Source organism: Bos mutus, chromosome X (genome assembly GCF_027580195.1).
Source record: "Bos mutus isolate GX-2022 chromosome X, NWIPB_WYAK_1.1, whole genome shotgun sequence".
In the NCBI taxonomy this organism is placed as follows: domain Eukaryota; kingdom Metazoa; phylum Chordata; class Mammalia; order Artiodactyla; family Bovidae; genus Bos; species Bos mutus.
In genome coordinates, this window is record NC_091646.1 from 115,514,719 (window position 1) to 115,533,475 (window position 18,757).

An 18,757-nucleotide genomic window follows, 5' to 3' on the forward strand; every position below is an offset into this window, starting at 1 on the left:
ATTTTAATTGGAGGCTAACTACTTTACAATATTGTAGTGGTTTTGCCATACATTGACATGAATCCACCATGAGTGTACATGTGTTCCCCATCCTGAACCCCCCTCCCATCTCCCTCCCCATCCCATCCCTCTGGGTCATCCCAGTGCACCAGCCCCGAGCATCCTGTATCATGCATCAAACCTGGACTGGTGGTTCATTTCACATGTGATAATATACATGTTTCAATGCCATTCTCCCAAATCATCCCACCCTTGCCCTCTCTCACAGAGTCCAAAAGACTGTCCTATACATTTGTGTCTCTTTTGCTGTCTCGCATACGGAGTTATCGTTACCATCTTTCTAAATTCCATATACATGCATTAGTATACTGTATTGGTGTTTTCCTTTCTGGCTTACTTCACTCTGTATAATAGGCTCCAGTTTCACCCACCTCATTAGAATTGATCAAATGTATTCTTTTTAATGGCTGAGTAACACTCCATTGTGTATATGTACCACAGCTTTCTTATCCATTCATCTGCTGATGGGCATCTAGGTTGCTTCCATGTCCTGGCTATTGTAAACAGTGCTATGATGAACATTGGGGTACACGTGTCTCTCAATTCTGGTTTTCTCAGTGTGTATGCCCAGCAGTGGGATTGCTGGATCATAAGGAAGTTCTATTTCCAGTTTTTTAAGGAATCTCCACACTGTTCTCCATAGTGACTGTACTAGTTTGCATTCCCACCAACAGTGTAAGAGGGTTCCCTTTTCTCCACACCCTCTTCAGCATTTATTGTTTGTAGACTTTTGGATTGTAGCCATTCTGACTGGCGTGAAATGGTATCTCACTGTGGTTTTGATTTGTATTTCTCTGATAATGAGTGATGTTGAGCATCTTTTCATGTATTTGTTAGCTATCTATATGTCTTTGGAGAAATGTCTGCTTAGTTCTCTGGCCCATTTTTTGATTGGGTCATTTATTTTTCTGGAATTCAGCTGCAGGAGTTGCTTGTATAATTTTGAGATTAATCCTTTGTCAGTTGCTTCGTTTACTATTATTTTCTCCCATTCTGAAGGCTGTCTTTTCACCTTGCTTATAGTTTCCTTTGTTGTGCAAAAGCTTTTAAGTTTAATGAGGTCCCATTTGTTTATTTTTGCTTTTATTTCCACTACTCTGGGAGATGGGTCATAGAGGATCCTGCTGTGATTTATGTTGGAGAGTGTTTTGCCTATGTTTTCCTCTAGGAGTTTTATAGTTTCTGGTCTTACGTTTAGATCTTTAATCCATTTTGTGTCCTCACCCTTATCTGAGCTTCAAAATAATTCTGCAGAGAAAATAAACCACTGAGATCATTGAATTACTAACTTAATTAAACTACTTGAGTGTGACAGGATTTATAGTGAAGTTCTGTTAAAACTTAAAAGAACATCCGTGTGCTAAAACACACACATTTGGAATTTTTCCCTCTTTGGATTGTCCATCTGAAAGGCACAACATCATCATCTGATGTTAATCTCATTTTTAAAGCTTGGAATAAAAAAAAGTAAATTTTATAATCACTGCTCAAAATGAATAGCCCACCTGGTTCAAGTGCTAAGCACTCCTGTGTATTTGGGTCCAAAACTTTCCCAGTACTGTAGATGGTGCTCATTTTATTTAGAATCGTGTTCAACTACAAATTAAAGATAATAAACAATGTTAAAAATGGAAGATATACAAAAGAGAATGCTAATGTAGAGATGTCTTTTCAATCATGCAATTTTTTTATGCCTCAAAATACAGAAGTTCACATCTTCTTGGCCAAGTATCTTCTTTTATGTAGGGTTGGAATATCTCAGCTAAATTTTCCCATCATCAACTAGCACAGACTGCCTTTATAAGCATATGATAAATACATGTGGAGTGACCGGAAAAAAAAAAAAAACAGATCTGCCCAAATGCCAAGAATGTTTCTCACCTACACATGCAAAGAGTAGTGTGTTTATTGTTCCTTTTAGGCTTCACTGAGTGCACAGTTACTGAACATCTACTACGTCCTACACTCTGATAATTATGACATGAACGAGTCACTGGTCTTTAAGAGCCCCACAAACATGCCACAGCGAGTCATGAAATCAATGATTACATAACAGAGTGACAGATGCTACAACTGTCACCAAAAAGTGATGTGGCAATATGGGGGGAATGGTTGAATTAGTAACTTGGAAATTCAGGAATGGCTTCAAAGAGGGGGCACCTGAGAGCTATGTCTTGGAAGAGCAGGATGTCATACCTCTGCTCACTTTCACGCAGAGATGAACCCATTTGGAGGGCTGCATTCAGTCCAAGGATACTGACAAAATGAAGCCAGCAACCAGGACTGGTTAGGGAACTTGAAACCATCGTATAAGAAAAAATCAACAGATGGAAGGATGTTTTAGGCTAGAGAAAAAAGCCTTAAATAGTTAAAAAAAAAAAAAAACCTGCCTTCCTTTATTTGAAGACTATTATAGGAGACAGCCATTTGGCCCCAGAAGATGGTAGAAAGTGGAGGTAAATCGCTTTATGCTTAATGGAGGAAGAATCTTGCCATTACTTAGAGGGACCCACATATGGAAATGATGTTTTAGAAAGAAGTGACTCGCCTATCCCTAAAGTGGTCTGAGCTGCAGTGGTTTAGCAACATTTTAAAGAAGTTGCAGAAGACAGTCAAGAATGAAAGGGGTGGGGGAGGATGAGATGACAGATCGGGCTTCTCGAGCTTAGGACTGCTGATGTTTTAGACCAGACAACTGTCACTGGAGACTTCCTAGCGCTTTGCAGAGTGTTTAGCAACATCCCTCCTCACTAGAGGCCAATAACACCCTTCAACTGTTGTGACAACCAAAACTAACTCCAGACATTGTCAAATGGCCCTGGTAGGCAAAATCACTTGCAGTTGAGAAGCACAGACATGGGCTAAGTGCCTGGTCCTCAGGAAGGCGATCTCTGTCACTGTATCTATGGACCACAAAGCCCTGACAATCCTAGTTTAACAATGTGTCCTAACATACCAGCGTCCCCCTTCACTCTCAAAGGATCCCAATTTGGAGGATAAATTACGTGACCACCCCACCAAGGCACAGTGCTCTTTCTATTGTGAGCATTGCTAGGTTTGCAGATAAAGTAAGCAGCCCTGAGTGATACTAATGTTTAAGATTTCCCCAGTATTTCCATTCTTGGGATCAGTGCTAGCACGTCACATACTCGTTTGCTCTTCTCTGCCGAGAGCGCTGAGGTCCCGCTATGCTGAAGGGCCTTCAATTGACGCTTGAGTGTGAGATTCTGAATTTCTTCGAGTGAGTAAGTTTTGGCCATCCGGGACTGTTCTTCATAAAAGGCAGACCATTTGGCTCTGGCTTCATTCTGAAATGACAACAAAAAATGAAGTTGAAGTTAGAATGGGACTATTCAAATAGACAGAAGATACAGGCCAAAGAACATCTGGTGGAACATCTAATATTTCCTGAGTTATTTAATTCTCTACTTTGCTGAAGGTCAAGGTTTAGGTTAAGCGTGATCAAGCCACTCTTGGTCACTCTCTCTTCCTGGCCTTTTGCTTCATTTTCCCAAGGGTCCTGTCCACAGAACTGGAAGTGAATTCTCACAGATGATTTATGTTGTGGGGTCCTGGGATGTATGGCCTTAGCATTGTGACGTGGGTGAGTCACTCAAGGATTCAATGATAAACACTCTAAAGGGAAAGCCCAGCAGAGCTTGGAGCGGACCTCCTGAGAATACAGCTTCTCATGGTGATGAGAACCATGAGAAAGAACCAGTTTGCAGGAAGCTTCATAGTATGGTGATTTACCAGAGATTCTAATCTTGAATTTTGATCTCCAGTTCAAGACTGCCCTGAACATGACCATTTGGTAGCCAATGTGATTACCCACTCACCAGAGAAACCAAGAAGCAGGTAGTGATACCAGGGTTCACTTGCCCCCCATCTTGACTTCTCCATATGTATCCAATGCAGTCTTCTCTCGGAGAAGGCAACGGCACCCCACTCCAGTACTTTTGCCTAGAAAATCCCATGGACGGAGGAGCCTAGTAGGCTGCAGTCCATGGGGTCGAGAAGAGTCAGGCATGACTGAGCGACTTTACTTTCACTTTTCACTTTCATGCACTGGAGAAGGAAATGGCAACCCACTCCAGTGTTCTCGCCTGGAGAATCCCAGGGACGGGGAAGCCTGGCGGGCTGCCGTCTATGGGGTCGCACAGAGTCGGACACGACTGACTCGACTTAGCAGCAGCAGCAGCAGTCTTCTCTCAGTGTACAAGCTCACTTCCATTTATCAAAGGCTAAAACGAGCAACCACTTTCTACACTGTACTTTTCTAGACTATAAAAAAGAGGTAGCAAATGAGGCACGTAAGAACTCCATTCCTCGAGTCAGACACCTCTAACTAGCTGTGTGACCTTGAGCAAATTACTTAGCCTGAGTCATGTTACCTTATCCATAAAATGAGAGTAATAGCAGAACTTACCTCAAAGGGTTGTTGAAAGGACAAGAAAATTTAGCAAATAATAAAATGCCTCTCAGAGTCCCTGATACATCCTAAGCACTAAAAAATGGTAGCTACTTTATCACTTACAGAAAAAAAGTCCTTGTCCTTAAGCTGCTTATTGTTTTATCAAGGAGATAAGATACACATCATGAATGTTTCATTACTGAAACATAAAAGCCTATGATTCCATATAAACTACGAGTGGGGCCAAGCAGTTCCTGTTATAGGGACCAGATTTGGCAAGGACTCCTGGAGGAGGCGGAACTTAAGATAGATCTTAAAGTAGGCAGAAAATAGATCACTGTAGAGTACTTTGCAAAATAATTTACCTCATTTGATTTTCTTAACAATCCCAAGAGATAGAAGATTACTCTATTTCCATTTTTCGTATGTGAAGAAAGGGGCTAAGAAAAATAAACGGTAGAGCTGTCAACTAATTGCCAGCATCTGAATCCTGGATCCTGAGGCGGGCAGACTCTAAGATGGTTCCCAGGACCCCTACTTCCTGGTGGCACACCCTCCTGTGTCTCCCTTGAGTGTGAGCAGGACCTATGACTCATTTCCAAAAGGAGAATACAGCAGAAGTGAAGGATATACATGTTTATGTTAGATAAGATTGTTTTGTTTGTTTGTTTTTAGCCACACAGCTTGTGGGATCTTAGTTCCCTAACCAGAGATCAAACTCGTTCCCTCCTGCAGTGGAAGCACAGAGCCCTAACCACTGGACAGCCAGGGAACTTCCAAGGCTATCATTTTTATCCTGTTAGAAGAATCTCCCTTGCTAATACTGATGCAGCAAGATGCTATGTTGTAAGCTGTCCCATGGCTAGGGCCACATGGTGAGGAGTTCAAGATGGCCTCCGACTGACATCCTAAGGAACATACGAGGAGCTCAATGCTACCACTAACATTAGCTTGGAAGTGGATTCATCTCCAGTCAAGTCGCAGATGAGACCACAGCTCTAGCCAGGACCTTGACTGTAATCTTGCAAGACTCAGAAGCAGATCCAGCTAAATTATGCCAGGAGATAATAAATGTGTGTTGTTTTGATCTGGTAATCTTTTACTCAATAGATAATCTTTTGTGGTAATCTTTTACACAATAGATAAATAGTAGAGATTCCAAAGCAGGACTCCAGGCATGACTGCATTTTCTAGATCAAGAAATTGTACTTTTATCCTGTGAATACTAGGGAGTCACTTAGGGGTTTCAAGCAGGTGTGTGACATGATGAGAGTGGTTCATGAAAGGTGCAGCAATGGATCATACAAGAGATGAGTAGAAGAGTCACAGTGAAATGGAAAATGATTTCTCTTTACTGAGCACACACAACCCCTTATGAACTACTGTTCAATGAGTCTGCACAATCTTGTGAGGTGGTTGTGACTGTCTCCAATTAACAAACGAGGCAAATGAAGCACAGAGCAGGTAAGTAATTTTGACTAGGTCACACAGCTATTAACTGGAAGAATCAGGGAATCAACACAGATATGTTTGCCTCTAAAGCTAAATGCTCTTAACCACTGGCTGTAGATTGGATTCAACATATTCTAGTCTTCTTTGTACCATGTCTGAATGAGAAGGAATGAGCTATGGAAAAAGGAGTTTGTTCTACAGCACAGATTCATTTACATAATCCACCACCCACCTCTCAGCCCCTTCCCTTTTTCATCTAATCTAGGATGATTTACAGCAAAATTTCTGGTAAAATTTGATCCCAAATTAAGAGCATTCTTTTATTTTCAATCTCCCTTGGAGACAACCCAGAATCCCCAAAAGGCCTCAGTCTTAAAATATTTTTAAAAATGATAATGTATGTGGGAACTTTGAAGATATCTGTTTTATTTATCATTATCATACTAGAAGTGTTATACTTTGTATCACAAAAACATTATGTTGTCTTGAATTTTGGCCCCTGAGGATACACTGTTCCATCTCAAGCTGTTCTTTTTAATCTTATTTACAATTTATTCCATATTCATACTATAAGGTTCCTATGCCTAAATAAAACTGACAGCTAAGCAGTTACACAGAGAATCAAAGTCAGTTCATACATACCAACCAAGTCACTTAGATACTGCTTGACAGCTATATGTAATTTTTGCACTTGAATGATGAATGAATTGAAGCATATACAGTTACTTACATTGCTACAGGGTTCAAAAAGAACTGCTGCTGCTGCTGCTGCTAAGTCGCTTCAGTCGTGTCCAACTCTGTGCGACCCCATAGATGGCAGCCCACCAGGCTCCTCTGTCCCTGGGATTCTCCAGGCAAGAATAGTAGAGTGGGTTGCCATTTCCTTCTCCAATGCAGGAAAGTGAAAAGTGAAAGTGAAGTCGCTCAGTCGTGTCCGACTCTGTGCAACCCCATGGACTGCAGCCTACCAGGCTCCTCTGTCCATGGGATTTTCCAGGCAAGAGTACTGGAGTGGGGTACCATTGCCTTCTCCTCAAAAAGAACTATTACAGGTCAAATAAACAGCATCCCATACTGCCTCTGTGCAAAGGCAGAAGAGAAGCAATTAACACAGCAAACGTTTCTGCAGCCATTGATGGGGGCTTGGGGTCAAGACACACATAACTCAGTATAATCACAGGAAGTTAAAACCCTGTCTGACCCGCTATGTATAACTGTAGTGGATACCATATTCTCATCCTATTGAGAGATTCTTTGTCATTTCAAGGACTGAAAATATAAAATACTAAATTACACTTTGTGTGTCTGTTAGTTGCTTAGTTGTGTTCAACTCTTTGCTACCACATGGACTGTAGCCCACTAGGCTACTCTGTCCGTGGGATTCTCCAGGCAAGAATACTGAAGCAGGTTGCCATTTCCTTCCGTTCCATAAGATATCCTGTTCTTTTTGGCCCTAATGATATGCAAGTTAAATATGATCTCATTATGCTTTTAGATGTTTTCATATGAGCTTTGTTTTAAGTCATAGGTCTTGTGGTCTCTTCCCAAATTATGATAGTTTTATTTAAACAATTAAAATGCTTTTGTGATAAGTTATTTGAAATGCAAAAAATTAAAATTTCATCTTCTTTTTTTCTATGCCTCACTATCAACTGCTAGGCTATTCTTTCAGCAGTCTCTAAACCACTTCTTTCCCTGTAGGTATGAGAGTCTCCTGAAGATAGAAGATGAAAAACTCAAAGGAATCTTAACATCTAGGCAGTGACTTGGCACCCAACAAGTTCCCAGGGAACCCTCCACTCTCAGGCCCCATGTGTTGACCCAGTATCCAGACATAGCTCTCCAAACCACATCAGATTTAAAGATGAAAACTGCCTTGATTACTTTTCAAATAGGCCCTGCTGCTGCTGCTAAGTCGCTTCAGTCGTGTCCGACTCTGTGTGACCCCATAGACCGCAGGCCACCAGGCTCCCCCGTCCCTGGGAGTCTCCAGGCAAGAACACTGGAGTGGGTTGCCATTTCCTTCTCCAATGCATGAAAGTGAAAAGTGAAAGTAAAGTCGCTCAGTCATGCCCGACTCTTAGCGACCCCATGGACTGGAGCCTACCAGCTCCTCTGTCCATGGGATTTTCCAGGCAAGAGTACTGGAGTGTGGTGCCATTGCCTTCTCTGTCAAATAGGCCCAGATATGTGCATATTTTTAAAAACACTTATTCTATTCAACAAAGTAAGGAATCTAAATTATAAGAATATGAATTCTATTGCTTTGTCTTGAGAATCAAAATTTTATTTTTTCTTTTTCCAGATGGGAGGAAGCAATGTGGCTTTCAAACATTTCAATTTTTTTTAATTTATAGGGAAAAAGAAACTCACTCCTGAAATTGGGTCCTGCCAGAAAGTGGCCCACCAGATATATATTTGATATATTTCATAATAAAAATATAATATAGTATAAATAACATAGCAAATGTCACAAAAACCTGTACTCAGGTATTTAAAATGTTAACACTTTATAATAGTTGCTTCAGGCATATTTATTTAGTGGTTAGAGTCAATAATATAATATTATATACTCAAAAGTTGCTAAGAGAATACATCTTAAATGTTCTCAAATGGTAATCATGTGATGTAATGCAGGTGTTAGTTAAGACTGCTACTACTGCTACCATATATTTTGCAATATATCAGTGTATCAAATCAACAGTTTGTACACCTTAAACTTACACAATGTTATATGTCAATTATATCTCAATAAAGTTGAGAAAAAAAGAAAATCTCTCTGCTTTTTTCACTTAGCATTACTTATTTTTTCTAGTTTTTCAAGTATATATTCCTTATTGATCTTAACTGCTGTATAATATTTAAGTATATGACCAAATTCAAATTTATTTAATAATTTCTCATCTATGAACGTTTCCTGTCTTTAAGTAATACTTTTTTTTTTTTTACCATATACATCCTTGTATTAGGTTAAATCATATAAAATTGCTAATATTTAATTTAAATCTGCAAATATATAAAGTTTCTTGAGTACACAGGTGAGGCTCTCCAGGTGGAATTTTTGGAAGTGGAACTGATGGGTTAAAAAGCAAGTTTCAACTTCTACAGATATCATATTTTGGCAAATACGATTTTATGTCAATTTGGTATTTCACTATTAAAATAATGTTATCCTGATTATTAGTCAGGTTAAACATATATATGTATATATATATATATTTATTTGAATTTCTTCTTCTATGCATTTGTTGCTCATATCTTTCCCCCATTTTTCTAGTGAATTTTTGTCTTTATCATTTAGTAAAATTTCTTTATATATCTTGGCTGTCAATCTTTTGTTAATTATATGTATCAAAATGTTTTCTCAAGCTCTGTTTCTTGTGGGTTTTTTTTTTTTCATTTTCAAATGCATCACTTTATTTTCCTTGGAAGGCAGCCATACATTACACACCTTAAGCATGTATGTGACAGTCACATGGTTTCGTCAATAAGCCCCAGAGCTTCCACAGGTCTCTGGTGGCCTACAGCCAGAGCAGTCCTGAGGAGTCAAATGTTAAAGCTTTCTCCACAGCCACATGTTCCTTTGATGTGTTTGGGTTATTGAACACAAACTCACTGGATAATTTGTCAACATAGTCCATTTCTGTTCCTAACAGTTGTTAGCTGTGCTTTCTTCTCCATGAACACTCTGACTCCATCTTGAATAACTTCTTCATCAGAGTCTCCTTTTGTCTTTGTAAATTCTAAAGTGTAGGAAAGGCCATTACAACCCCTGGTTCGGACACCAACTTTCACACCAACATGTTCAGGCTTATCTTTAAGAAGTTGTTTTATCTTGTTTACTGCTGAAAGTGTCAGGGTGAGGGTGGCCCGGGTGAGCTGCAGCTTCCTCTTGCTCACAGCCCGGACAGTGGCCCGGACTAACGAAGCCGACATCCTCGCCATCCTGCCGCCCCAGTGTCTAGGGCTGGAGGGCGGCCATCTCAACCTGTATCCATGGACACCGCGGGTGGGCTCTGCTTCTTGTCTTGTGTGTGTGTGCAGTTATGATGTCTTTTGGTGCACAAAAGTTTGTTTTTAATTCTAATGAAATTTATTTGCTCAGCCTTTTCCTTTATAGATTGATCTTTTTGTCTTTTATTTAATAAACCATTCTCAAGTAAAACTCATTTAATAAACCATTCCCAACCAAGACTCACTTAATAAACCATTCCTAACCAAAAGTCACCTATATTTTCTTATAAAAGCTTGACTTGCTTTTCCTATTTAATTTTTGGTCTGTCTTAAATTTATTTGTATCTATTGCATAAAGTAGAAATGCCTTGAGCTTTGGATCTAAAAAGGGTCCCTACAGATTTTTTAATTTGCTTCTTTTTTCCAGAGCTCTAGGAACCTGAATTAATTTTTGGCTAATTTTTTGGCTCAATATTCCTGCACCCTGCTAGTAGTATAGATTCAATTTCCATACCTATTAAAAAACCTCACAGGGGAAACCTGATTTTGATCAAGTCTCTAGAGCAGGACTCTGCCTACCATCTGTTTTTATAAATAAAGTTTGCATATTCACACCTATTTATGTACTGTCTATACCTGCTTTTGTGTTACAGTGGCAGAGTTGACTGGTCTACAATGGCAGGGTTGAATAGGGCAAAAAGCCTGAAATATTTACTACTTGGCCTTTTACAGAAAAAAGTGTGCTGACCTCTGTACCAGATCTATACATTTGTAGCAAATACAAGGGTCAAAAGAGCATGTTAAGCAACATTATGGGAACACAGTCAGCCAATCCAGAATGTGGGAGTTTCTCTAGGAGCAACAACTCAATTTTTCTGCAAATAAATTACAAAAAAAAAAAAAATGAGGAAGGGCTCTATAGACTGAAAGAGACTTAAAGTACATCTGCCAAAATGATCAAGAGAGGACTTTGCTAGATCCTGATTAAAACAAACCAGCTGAATTTTTAAAATGAGATATTAGGGTACATTTGTATATTGCCTAGATAGTTGATTATACTGAGGAATTATTGTTAAGTCTTTGACATGAAACTGCTATTAAGGTTATTTAAAAATTCTTACATTGAGAGCTACAAGGTGAAACATTTATTACATAAAACATATAGTTATTCCTTCAAAATAATCCAATAAACATGGCGTTGGGTAGAAAAATAAAACAAGATTGGCTGAAGTGTTGATAATTGCTGAAGCTGGGTGATGGGTATAAGGAGATTCAACATATTAGTCTTTCTTCTTGTATATGTGCTTGAAAATTTTTACAATAACAAGTAAAGTAAAATCCATATAATGGAATACTGCTGCTGCTGCTGCTAAGTCGCTTCAGTTGTGTCCGACTCTGTGCGACCCCATAGACAGCAGCCCACCAGGCTCCCCCGTCCCTGGGATTCTCCAGGCAAGAATAGTAGAGTGGGTTGCCATTTCCTTCTCCAATGCATGAAAGTAAAAAGTGAAAGTGAAGTCGCTCAGTCGTGTCCAACTCTAGCGACCCCATGGACTGCAGCCTACCAGGCTCCTCCGTCCATGGGATTCTCCAGGCAAGAGTACTGGAGTGGGGTGCCATTGCCTTCTCCAAATGGAATACTATTTGGCAGTAAAATGGGACAAAATAATGATACATGCTATGGCATGCAAAGTGAAAGAAGCCAATCACAAAAGACCATCTAGTGTATAATTCCATTTATATGAAATGTCCAGAATAGGCAAATCTATAGACAGAAAGTAGATTAGTGGTTGCTGAGAGCTGGGGGGTTAGGGGAAGAAGAGATTGCTTTCTTTTTGCAGTGATGAAAATGTTCTAAGATGAGATAGTGATGATATTTGCATAATTCTGTAAATATACTAAAAAACATTGAATTGTATACTTTAAATTGGTGAATTTTATGGTACATAACCCAGGTGGTGATAGTGGTAAAGAACCTGCCTGCCAATGCCCATGCAGGAGATGTAAGAGACACAGGTTCAATCCCTGGGTCAGGAAGATCCCCTGGAGAAGGGAATGGCAACCCACTCCAGTATTCTTGCCTGGGAAATCCTACGGACAGAGGAGCCTGACAGGCTACAGTCCATGGAGTCACAAAGAGTTGGACATGACTGAAGCGACTTAGCACGCAATTTTATCTCAATAAAGCTGTTGTTATAAAAGCCCTCAATAGTAAAAGTAAAGAAAAAGGAAACTCATTTTATTCCCTAGATCCTATAACTAGATCTTAAACCTCCATGGAACTGCTCCAAACCAAAGGATTTAGCCAAAATTAAATGTTTTGTCTTTTGCCCAGTTACCTGGCACACACTGAGAAGCAGCAGTAGTTCCTGACCATTAGGCTGCCCTCCCTGGGTGTAGCTGGTGGCCGCCTGGTGTTCTGTCAGAGTGCTCAGATCAATGAGTGTGTCAAATCTGGATGGCATGAAACATGTCATTTTGAATTGCTCAAGTTCAATTTTACCAAATTACATCACTCAACTGGGACATTATAAAGTTTTCATGACAAAGGAAAACTAGCATGAACAATACCTCCAATGCACTTGACTCCTGTTAATCCTCCACAGGTGGAACTTGTCCACTCACCACTGTTATCCACCGAAAAATCTTGACTGGGCCCATCTACTATCTTACATTTATGAGATAAAAAGTAAGTGACTTGCCCAAGGCATCACAGCCAGCTTAGCAGAATCACGATAGCATCAGATTTCCTGAATTCCATCGTATCTGCATCACACTGACCTTTCCCCACCCCTGTACCTATGTGTAGGTGCTTACATATCTTGGGGAGTGTGGGACAGACTCATTGCAGACAGGGTTGAAGTCTGCGTTCTCTCCTTGGGTACAGAATAGCAGTTTAAAATGACCCTGCTCTGGGTTCACTGTGACCCCGCCCTAAAGACAGAGGAAAAGGTCCAGGAAGCAGGTGTGCCCAAGGGCTCTAGGGGCCCTGCCCACCCAAAGGGTAAGTGTGGGCCTTCTGCTGTCTCTTCACAGCTTCTGATAACTCAACAAGAAATATTTATGAAGTGTTCTGAGACCTCTGGGGCTCCAACAGGGCAGTCTTCAATGCTCCCTTCACAGTTGTGCCCACAGGAATTGGGGGCAGCTGTAGTAGCTACTGCCAAATACTGGAACAGAGAACCAGGATGCCCCTGCCAGTGGCAGGATCCTTTCACTCTCTTCCAGGGGAAAAAAATTGTCCAGGGACCTCCCATGTTGCCAAAGAGCTTCTGACTTTGCAAAAAAAGAAACAAAAATCCTTTGACTTACAAAGGACTCTTTCAAAAATCAAACCAACAATAAATACAAAAAAGTAATGTCATTTTACTGAGAAGAGAATTACAGTTTAATTGGTGAATGTTTGATCTCAAACATGAGAATTGTATTTGCTCTAAAGCAAGTGTCTGGTAATTTTTTTTCATTGAATTTCTGAACTATGTGGAAATCTGTTTTGAACAAAGTTTTTTTTCTTATATCTATCTGATGGACCTCTCCTAAACAGCGAGCTTTGGGGACACTATACTGATCAAATTCTAGTGCCCTCTATTATTTTAAACTCTTCTCATGACTTTATCTAAGAATTGCCACACTAGGTCGATTGGCTGATAAGCCCAATATTCTGACTCTGAACGTTATACCAAGGAATAATTATGAAATGACAGATTGCCCTCAATCATGATAGGATATGAACATACACATGTCATACAGCCCAAATTTCTCTTCTTATATTAGTTATCTATCGCTACAATGGGGCTTCCCTGGTGGCTCAGATGGTAAAGCGTCTGTCTGCATTGCAGGAGACCCAGGTTCGATCCGTGGGTTGGGAAGATTCCCTGGAGAAGGAAATGGCAGCCCACTCCAGTATTCTTGCCTGGAAAATCCCATGGACGGCAGAGCCTGGTAGGCTACTGTCCATGGGGTCACAAAGAGTCAGACACGACTGAGCGAAGGGAAGAAGACTGCTACAATAGTACTACATAACAGACAACCCAAAATCTCAACGGCATAAGTGTTCATTGTTTGTGTGCCTAGAATCACTGAGTGTTGCCAGGCAACTCTGCTAATCTTAACTGGATCTTCTTAAAACTCTGGGGGATTAGTTTCTGCTAGGACAACTATTCCACACATCTCTCACTCTTTACCTGGTCAATCCAGGCATGTCCTCATGGTAAAGGCAAAGGTGCAAAGGAAAAGTCCCATCGTTCAAGTCCTTCCATGCCTCTACTTGTAAGACATCTGCTAACAGCAGATGTAAGTCACATGGCAAAGGACACAGTCACGTCACCTTCAGTGAGATGGCACTGTAAAGTGACATAGCCTTGGGCCTTGATACTGAGGAAGGTAAAGAACTGGGTTCATAAATGCATGTCTCACCCACAGTGCATCTACAATCCTTACATTCGCTTAAATATTTCCAAAACCTATTTATAGTTTTCAATGTCTCACTTTTTCAGATTAAAGAATGGTCTAGATTTACAAGTCTTACCAGTTTCACTACCTGTAATAGAAACAGCACCTCCTCCTATTTATTGTAAATTTATCTCTTTTGAGCTTTCAAAGGCACCACCTTTCTAATCTGAAGAGAGTTGGCCAATACAACTGGGAACATTCTAGTCTTTCTTCTTCCATCTCAGACTCATGTTTTTTTTTTCTTTTTGAGTTAGGCTTTGTAGAGCTAATTCTGTTTTCCCTTCTAACTCTCTCTCATCCCCGTAAATCACTCCAGTGGCTCTTTCCTTGGAAAACATTCTCCATTTCTCCAATTCTTTCTATAAGCATGGCCATCAGCAGTGGACCATTATCTCAGCTTCCTATTCATCTTGGTACCTCGTGTAGCACCAGCTGCAGTTCCCATTTCATTAGGGGATCTCAATAAATGTGATAAGAGAACAGATGAGCCACTGTCCTCCCTGTCTATTGCCTCCTCCCCAGGTAAATCCACACAGATGCACTAATGCGCTAACTCACCCTTCACCACTGCTGGAGGAAGGAGATACTGGGCCCCCTGCTTGCTTCTTGTGTTTGCATATTTTCACTTTTCTTTAAAGGGCCCATACTGTCTGCACTTTGACTACCCTTCGTGGACTTATGCCCTTTCATTTCTGCCTTTCCTCTAATCAACCAGTGCAATTCAAAAGTGATAGCACTTAATGATCCAGAGATGATTTCAACAAACATCACTGCATCTCCTTCTGTAAAATGCCTTCTCAGTATCTGGACACTGAACAGAACTGTTACACATTTTTTCAGCAATTAGAATACCCTCTCACATTCACACCAATGGTACTGTATTGTTCTCCCAGGCTCACAAGCATTGAGCACAATTCTGGTGGCTTTGTGTATTAGCTGTTGTCACAGCAACCCTATGAAGCAAATATGGTATTACGTGGCTTTTCACAGGCAGAAAAACTAAGGCGCAGAAAGGTTCATTAAGTAGCTCAAGTTCACCCAGGTAGAAAGCAGTGGAGCCAGGATTTGGACCTCGGCAGCTTGACTCCAGAGCTCTTAGGCACAATGCTGGTCTCCCTTCAACACCACCTACGGACTATTTGAGAATGAAAACAAATGCACAGTGCTCATCAAGACCAAATAAAATGTGAGAAAAAAGCAACCATGAAGAGTGAAGAAAGGTAAGACCAAAATACGAGACAAGGAAAAAAATGGTCTCCTATGACAACACTGGGCTGTCCAAATCTCTTTAGAAAAACTGGGGGTGGGGGGGAATCTCCTGGGGAATTCACATGAAGCAGCAGATCTCAGACTGAATCTGTCCAGAATATAGAATCTGTCCAGTGAGTGGCAGTGATTTAACTTAAACCTGTAATCCACTATTTGAAAAAATAAGATTTGAACTACATTTTTGAAAGAATGCATTGCTGGACAAGTGTCACAAAAACTTTGCTTAAATAATGTCACTCCATTTCCAGCACTGCTTTGAGATATGTGAGGGAAGAAACTTCCTAAATCCTTGCACTTGTCAAAGAGTACATCTTGCTTTCCCAGAGCATTCTGAGATTTGTCAGAACTGGTTTGATTATGGGTTTTCTTGGAGGGCTCTGTGGATCCTGTATGCTCTGAAAGTCCCTCAGAACTCCGTGACAATTAAGGAAGGAATTCCCAAGTCCAGCCTCACCCGACCCCTGGTAATCTTAATTACTAGCGAGCTCTTTCACTAAGCCTTCAGCTGCATATTTTTTCAGTTAATAGATGATTTGTAGAGAGTCTTTAGATATTCCTGTTGACATTGTAGGCTTGAGGAAATTATTAACTGAATAACTTATGGCATTTCTGTGACATGCTTTGAAAGCCTGACTATGATAAGAATTATGGTGGCAAATTTCTAAAGCATATTCACCAAGAATCTGGACTGAGACCAGTGAATTATTTTGTAACATTTTTTCAAGTAAACTCAAAGGTCAATTTTTCAGTCATCTGGGACTCCAGAATCAGAAATACTGAGGCAAACATCCAATCTCATAGCTCAGAGCATTTGTTTGATTTCCCTTTTCAGTTTCCTGGGCAGTAAGCTGATTTTTAAGAAGCAACCAATACCCCTCTGTAGCCATGAGGACTCACCATCTTTTGGACATTCTCATCGGTAATATTGGTGTTATAATTCCAAGAAGCAAGTGAACTTTGATAAGACAGGTCTTCAGCTTCATGGTTAAACTTCTCCAAAAATGTCTTGGCCTGTTCTTCAGTGGTGGATTGAGCAGCAGTTACAGCAACAAGGCTGAGAAGGAGCCAGAAAGAGCCTGTCATCTTTCTCTGTACGCCAAGATCCCATCCACTGAACAACTTCCCTAGAGTAAAACCTCCTCATGAGATTTACTCTCTATCAGCCTTTGACCTTGGGTTGGGCACTGAGCAGGGAAGATGAAAAAAAAAAGGAAGAAGAAGAAAAAACTGTAAACAATCTGCTGAACCAACATAAAATTCATCCTGGAGAGGCCAGATATGTAAACAGATTTTAGAATGATTTCTTAGAGCAAATCAAATAAACAAATGTTATTCATTAATCCTAGAGAATCACAGCTCTTCTTGCATTTTTATGGCCAAATCAAAACTTGTACATTTGGTTAATATGTTCCTTAAAATCTGTTAAAGATACACTGAAGATATTAGGATTTTACAGTGACCAATGAGCTCTTGTATTAGGAATCTTGGGGCTAATGTTTGGGGACTTAGATGTTTTACAGACAAGTCCATTAATAATCACTTATCTTTCCTTCCTTTTTATTTTAAACTCATATTCACAAAAAATCTCCACTTGGATAATACTTTCCCAAGTAAACAACTTTGCCCTTGTCTTTATAGAATTCATTTTTTTCTGGTAAATTTTCACTTCCAGGGCCATTTTTTTGAATTATAAAACTACCCTTCACTCCACAAGTTGACTCTCCTGATTTAACTTGGAAAAACTTTAAAAGGGTCCTCTTTTCTCTCCCAGATGGTCACTGTGCCTCCATCCCTTTCACTTACCTGTTTAAAACTCAGTCAGGCTCACAGGGAAATCAGAATGCCACCACATGGAATGAAATTCAGAGTGTCCATGTCAGTCCTAGTCATCCATTGCCATGGATCATGGCATCGAATTCAGAGAGATTTCAGTGGTTATCCTGTAGAATATCAGAAGTTGGACCAGTATCCTCATTCCCAGGCTATAGATATAAGTGTTACAGATAAAAGAGACGAGCCGCTTTAAGTGGTAGGGCTCGTTGGCCTGCTTGGCTGTGATTATGAAACTTTCACACAGGGAAAACATTTCTTCACCCAGAAAAACAAGTCTTCCAGGTCCAGGTGAAATGGCAGTAACTAGGCCTTTAAATCAAACTTTCCACTACTTCCCCTTATTCTAACATTGTACATATTATTGTTGAAGAGCAAAAAATAATAATTGTTTAAAGTGCTTTGCATTATAATATCTCGTTGAAGCAAACCTAGAGGCAAACATTTTTATTGCCATTATACAGATTATGAAATTGAGGCTCAGAGAACTTAAATAAATGTCCAAACCTCACTCACACAGGGAGTGGCAGAGCCAGGATATGAAAGCATGCCATCTGAGTGTATGGTATAGGCCTTTAGTGCTGTCAGTGGTCTAAGAGCAATGATGTCGGGACGGATTGGGAGCAGCACAGGGACGTGGGCCTTCAAGGATGTGACGGATCTGGTTCGGTCACATCAAAAAGAGGTGGATTCTTTCTTTCTTTTTATTTATTTATTGGCCACACTGCACGACATGTGGGATCTTAGTTCCCCGACCTGGGATCAAACCTGCGCCCTCTGCATTGGAAGCCCAGACTCTTAGCCACTGGACCAACAGGCAAGTCCCGAGAGGTGGATTCTTACTACCCTTGATATGAATCAAAAGACATCATCTTTCTAAGACATAAAGTAATTGACACATTTAAGCAATTATGATCAAGAAGGTTAAAACAAAGTGAGCTGACAGGGATCAGTGCAGTTTCAGTCAAGCTCCTCCCACATTCAAGGAAGCTGAGATCCACTCGCTTCTCACAGCATTAAGAGAAAAACCGGTCAAGAGAAAAGGGGGCAGTGCGTGAGGCTCTGAACAAAGAGGCGGGATGTCACTTTAATAAAAGCTGAAATACAAGTCTACTCAGGTTGCTTCCTGAATGAAGCTCTTAGATTCAGAAAAAAAAAAAAAAATGTGAGTAGTCCAACTTCAACACATTGAGGCAGAAAGTCAGGTGAATGCAATCGAGTTGAAGTAGAGAAAGCAGGATATGAAATCAGAAAGCTAAAAATAGATGAACAAGGAGCCTAAGATAACACTGAAGCAGGAAAATTCTGGCAGCCAAGAAATTTTGA

The 18,757-nt window shown here is 40.3% G+C and overlaps 1 protein-coding gene and 1 pseudogene across 3 annotated transcripts in view; both read right to left on the reverse strand.

The window, feature by feature from the left end:
- The window catches only part of ACE2 (angiotensin converting enzyme 2), a 51,771-nt gene extending 34,194 nt beyond the window's left edge, over positions 1–17,577 (reverse strand). The window contains exons 1-4 of one of the 3 annotated variants that reach the window (XM_070365797.1): positions 17,405–17,577; positions 16,499–16,655; positions 3,210–3,368; positions 1,566–1,656 (exon numbers count right to left, since the gene is read on the reverse strand). In XM_070365797.1, the coding sequence (XP_070221898.1) occupies positions 1,566–1,656; positions 3,210–3,368; positions 16,499–16,501 (253 nt within the window). In that variant the 5' untranslated portion in view covers positions 16,502–16,655; positions 17,405–17,577. Of the gene's footprint in view, positions 1–1,565; positions 1,657–3,209; positions 3,369–16,498; positions 16,754–17,404 lie in introns of those variants that run through there. The other 2 variants (XM_070365796.1, XM_005903111.2) reach the window with 2 other exon arrangements.
- LOC102274597 (iron-sulfur cluster assembly 1 homolog, mitochondrial pseudogene) lies at positions 9,399–9,900 on the reverse strand (annotated as a pseudogene).
- Positions 17,578–18,757: the final 1,180 nt, after the last annotated feature.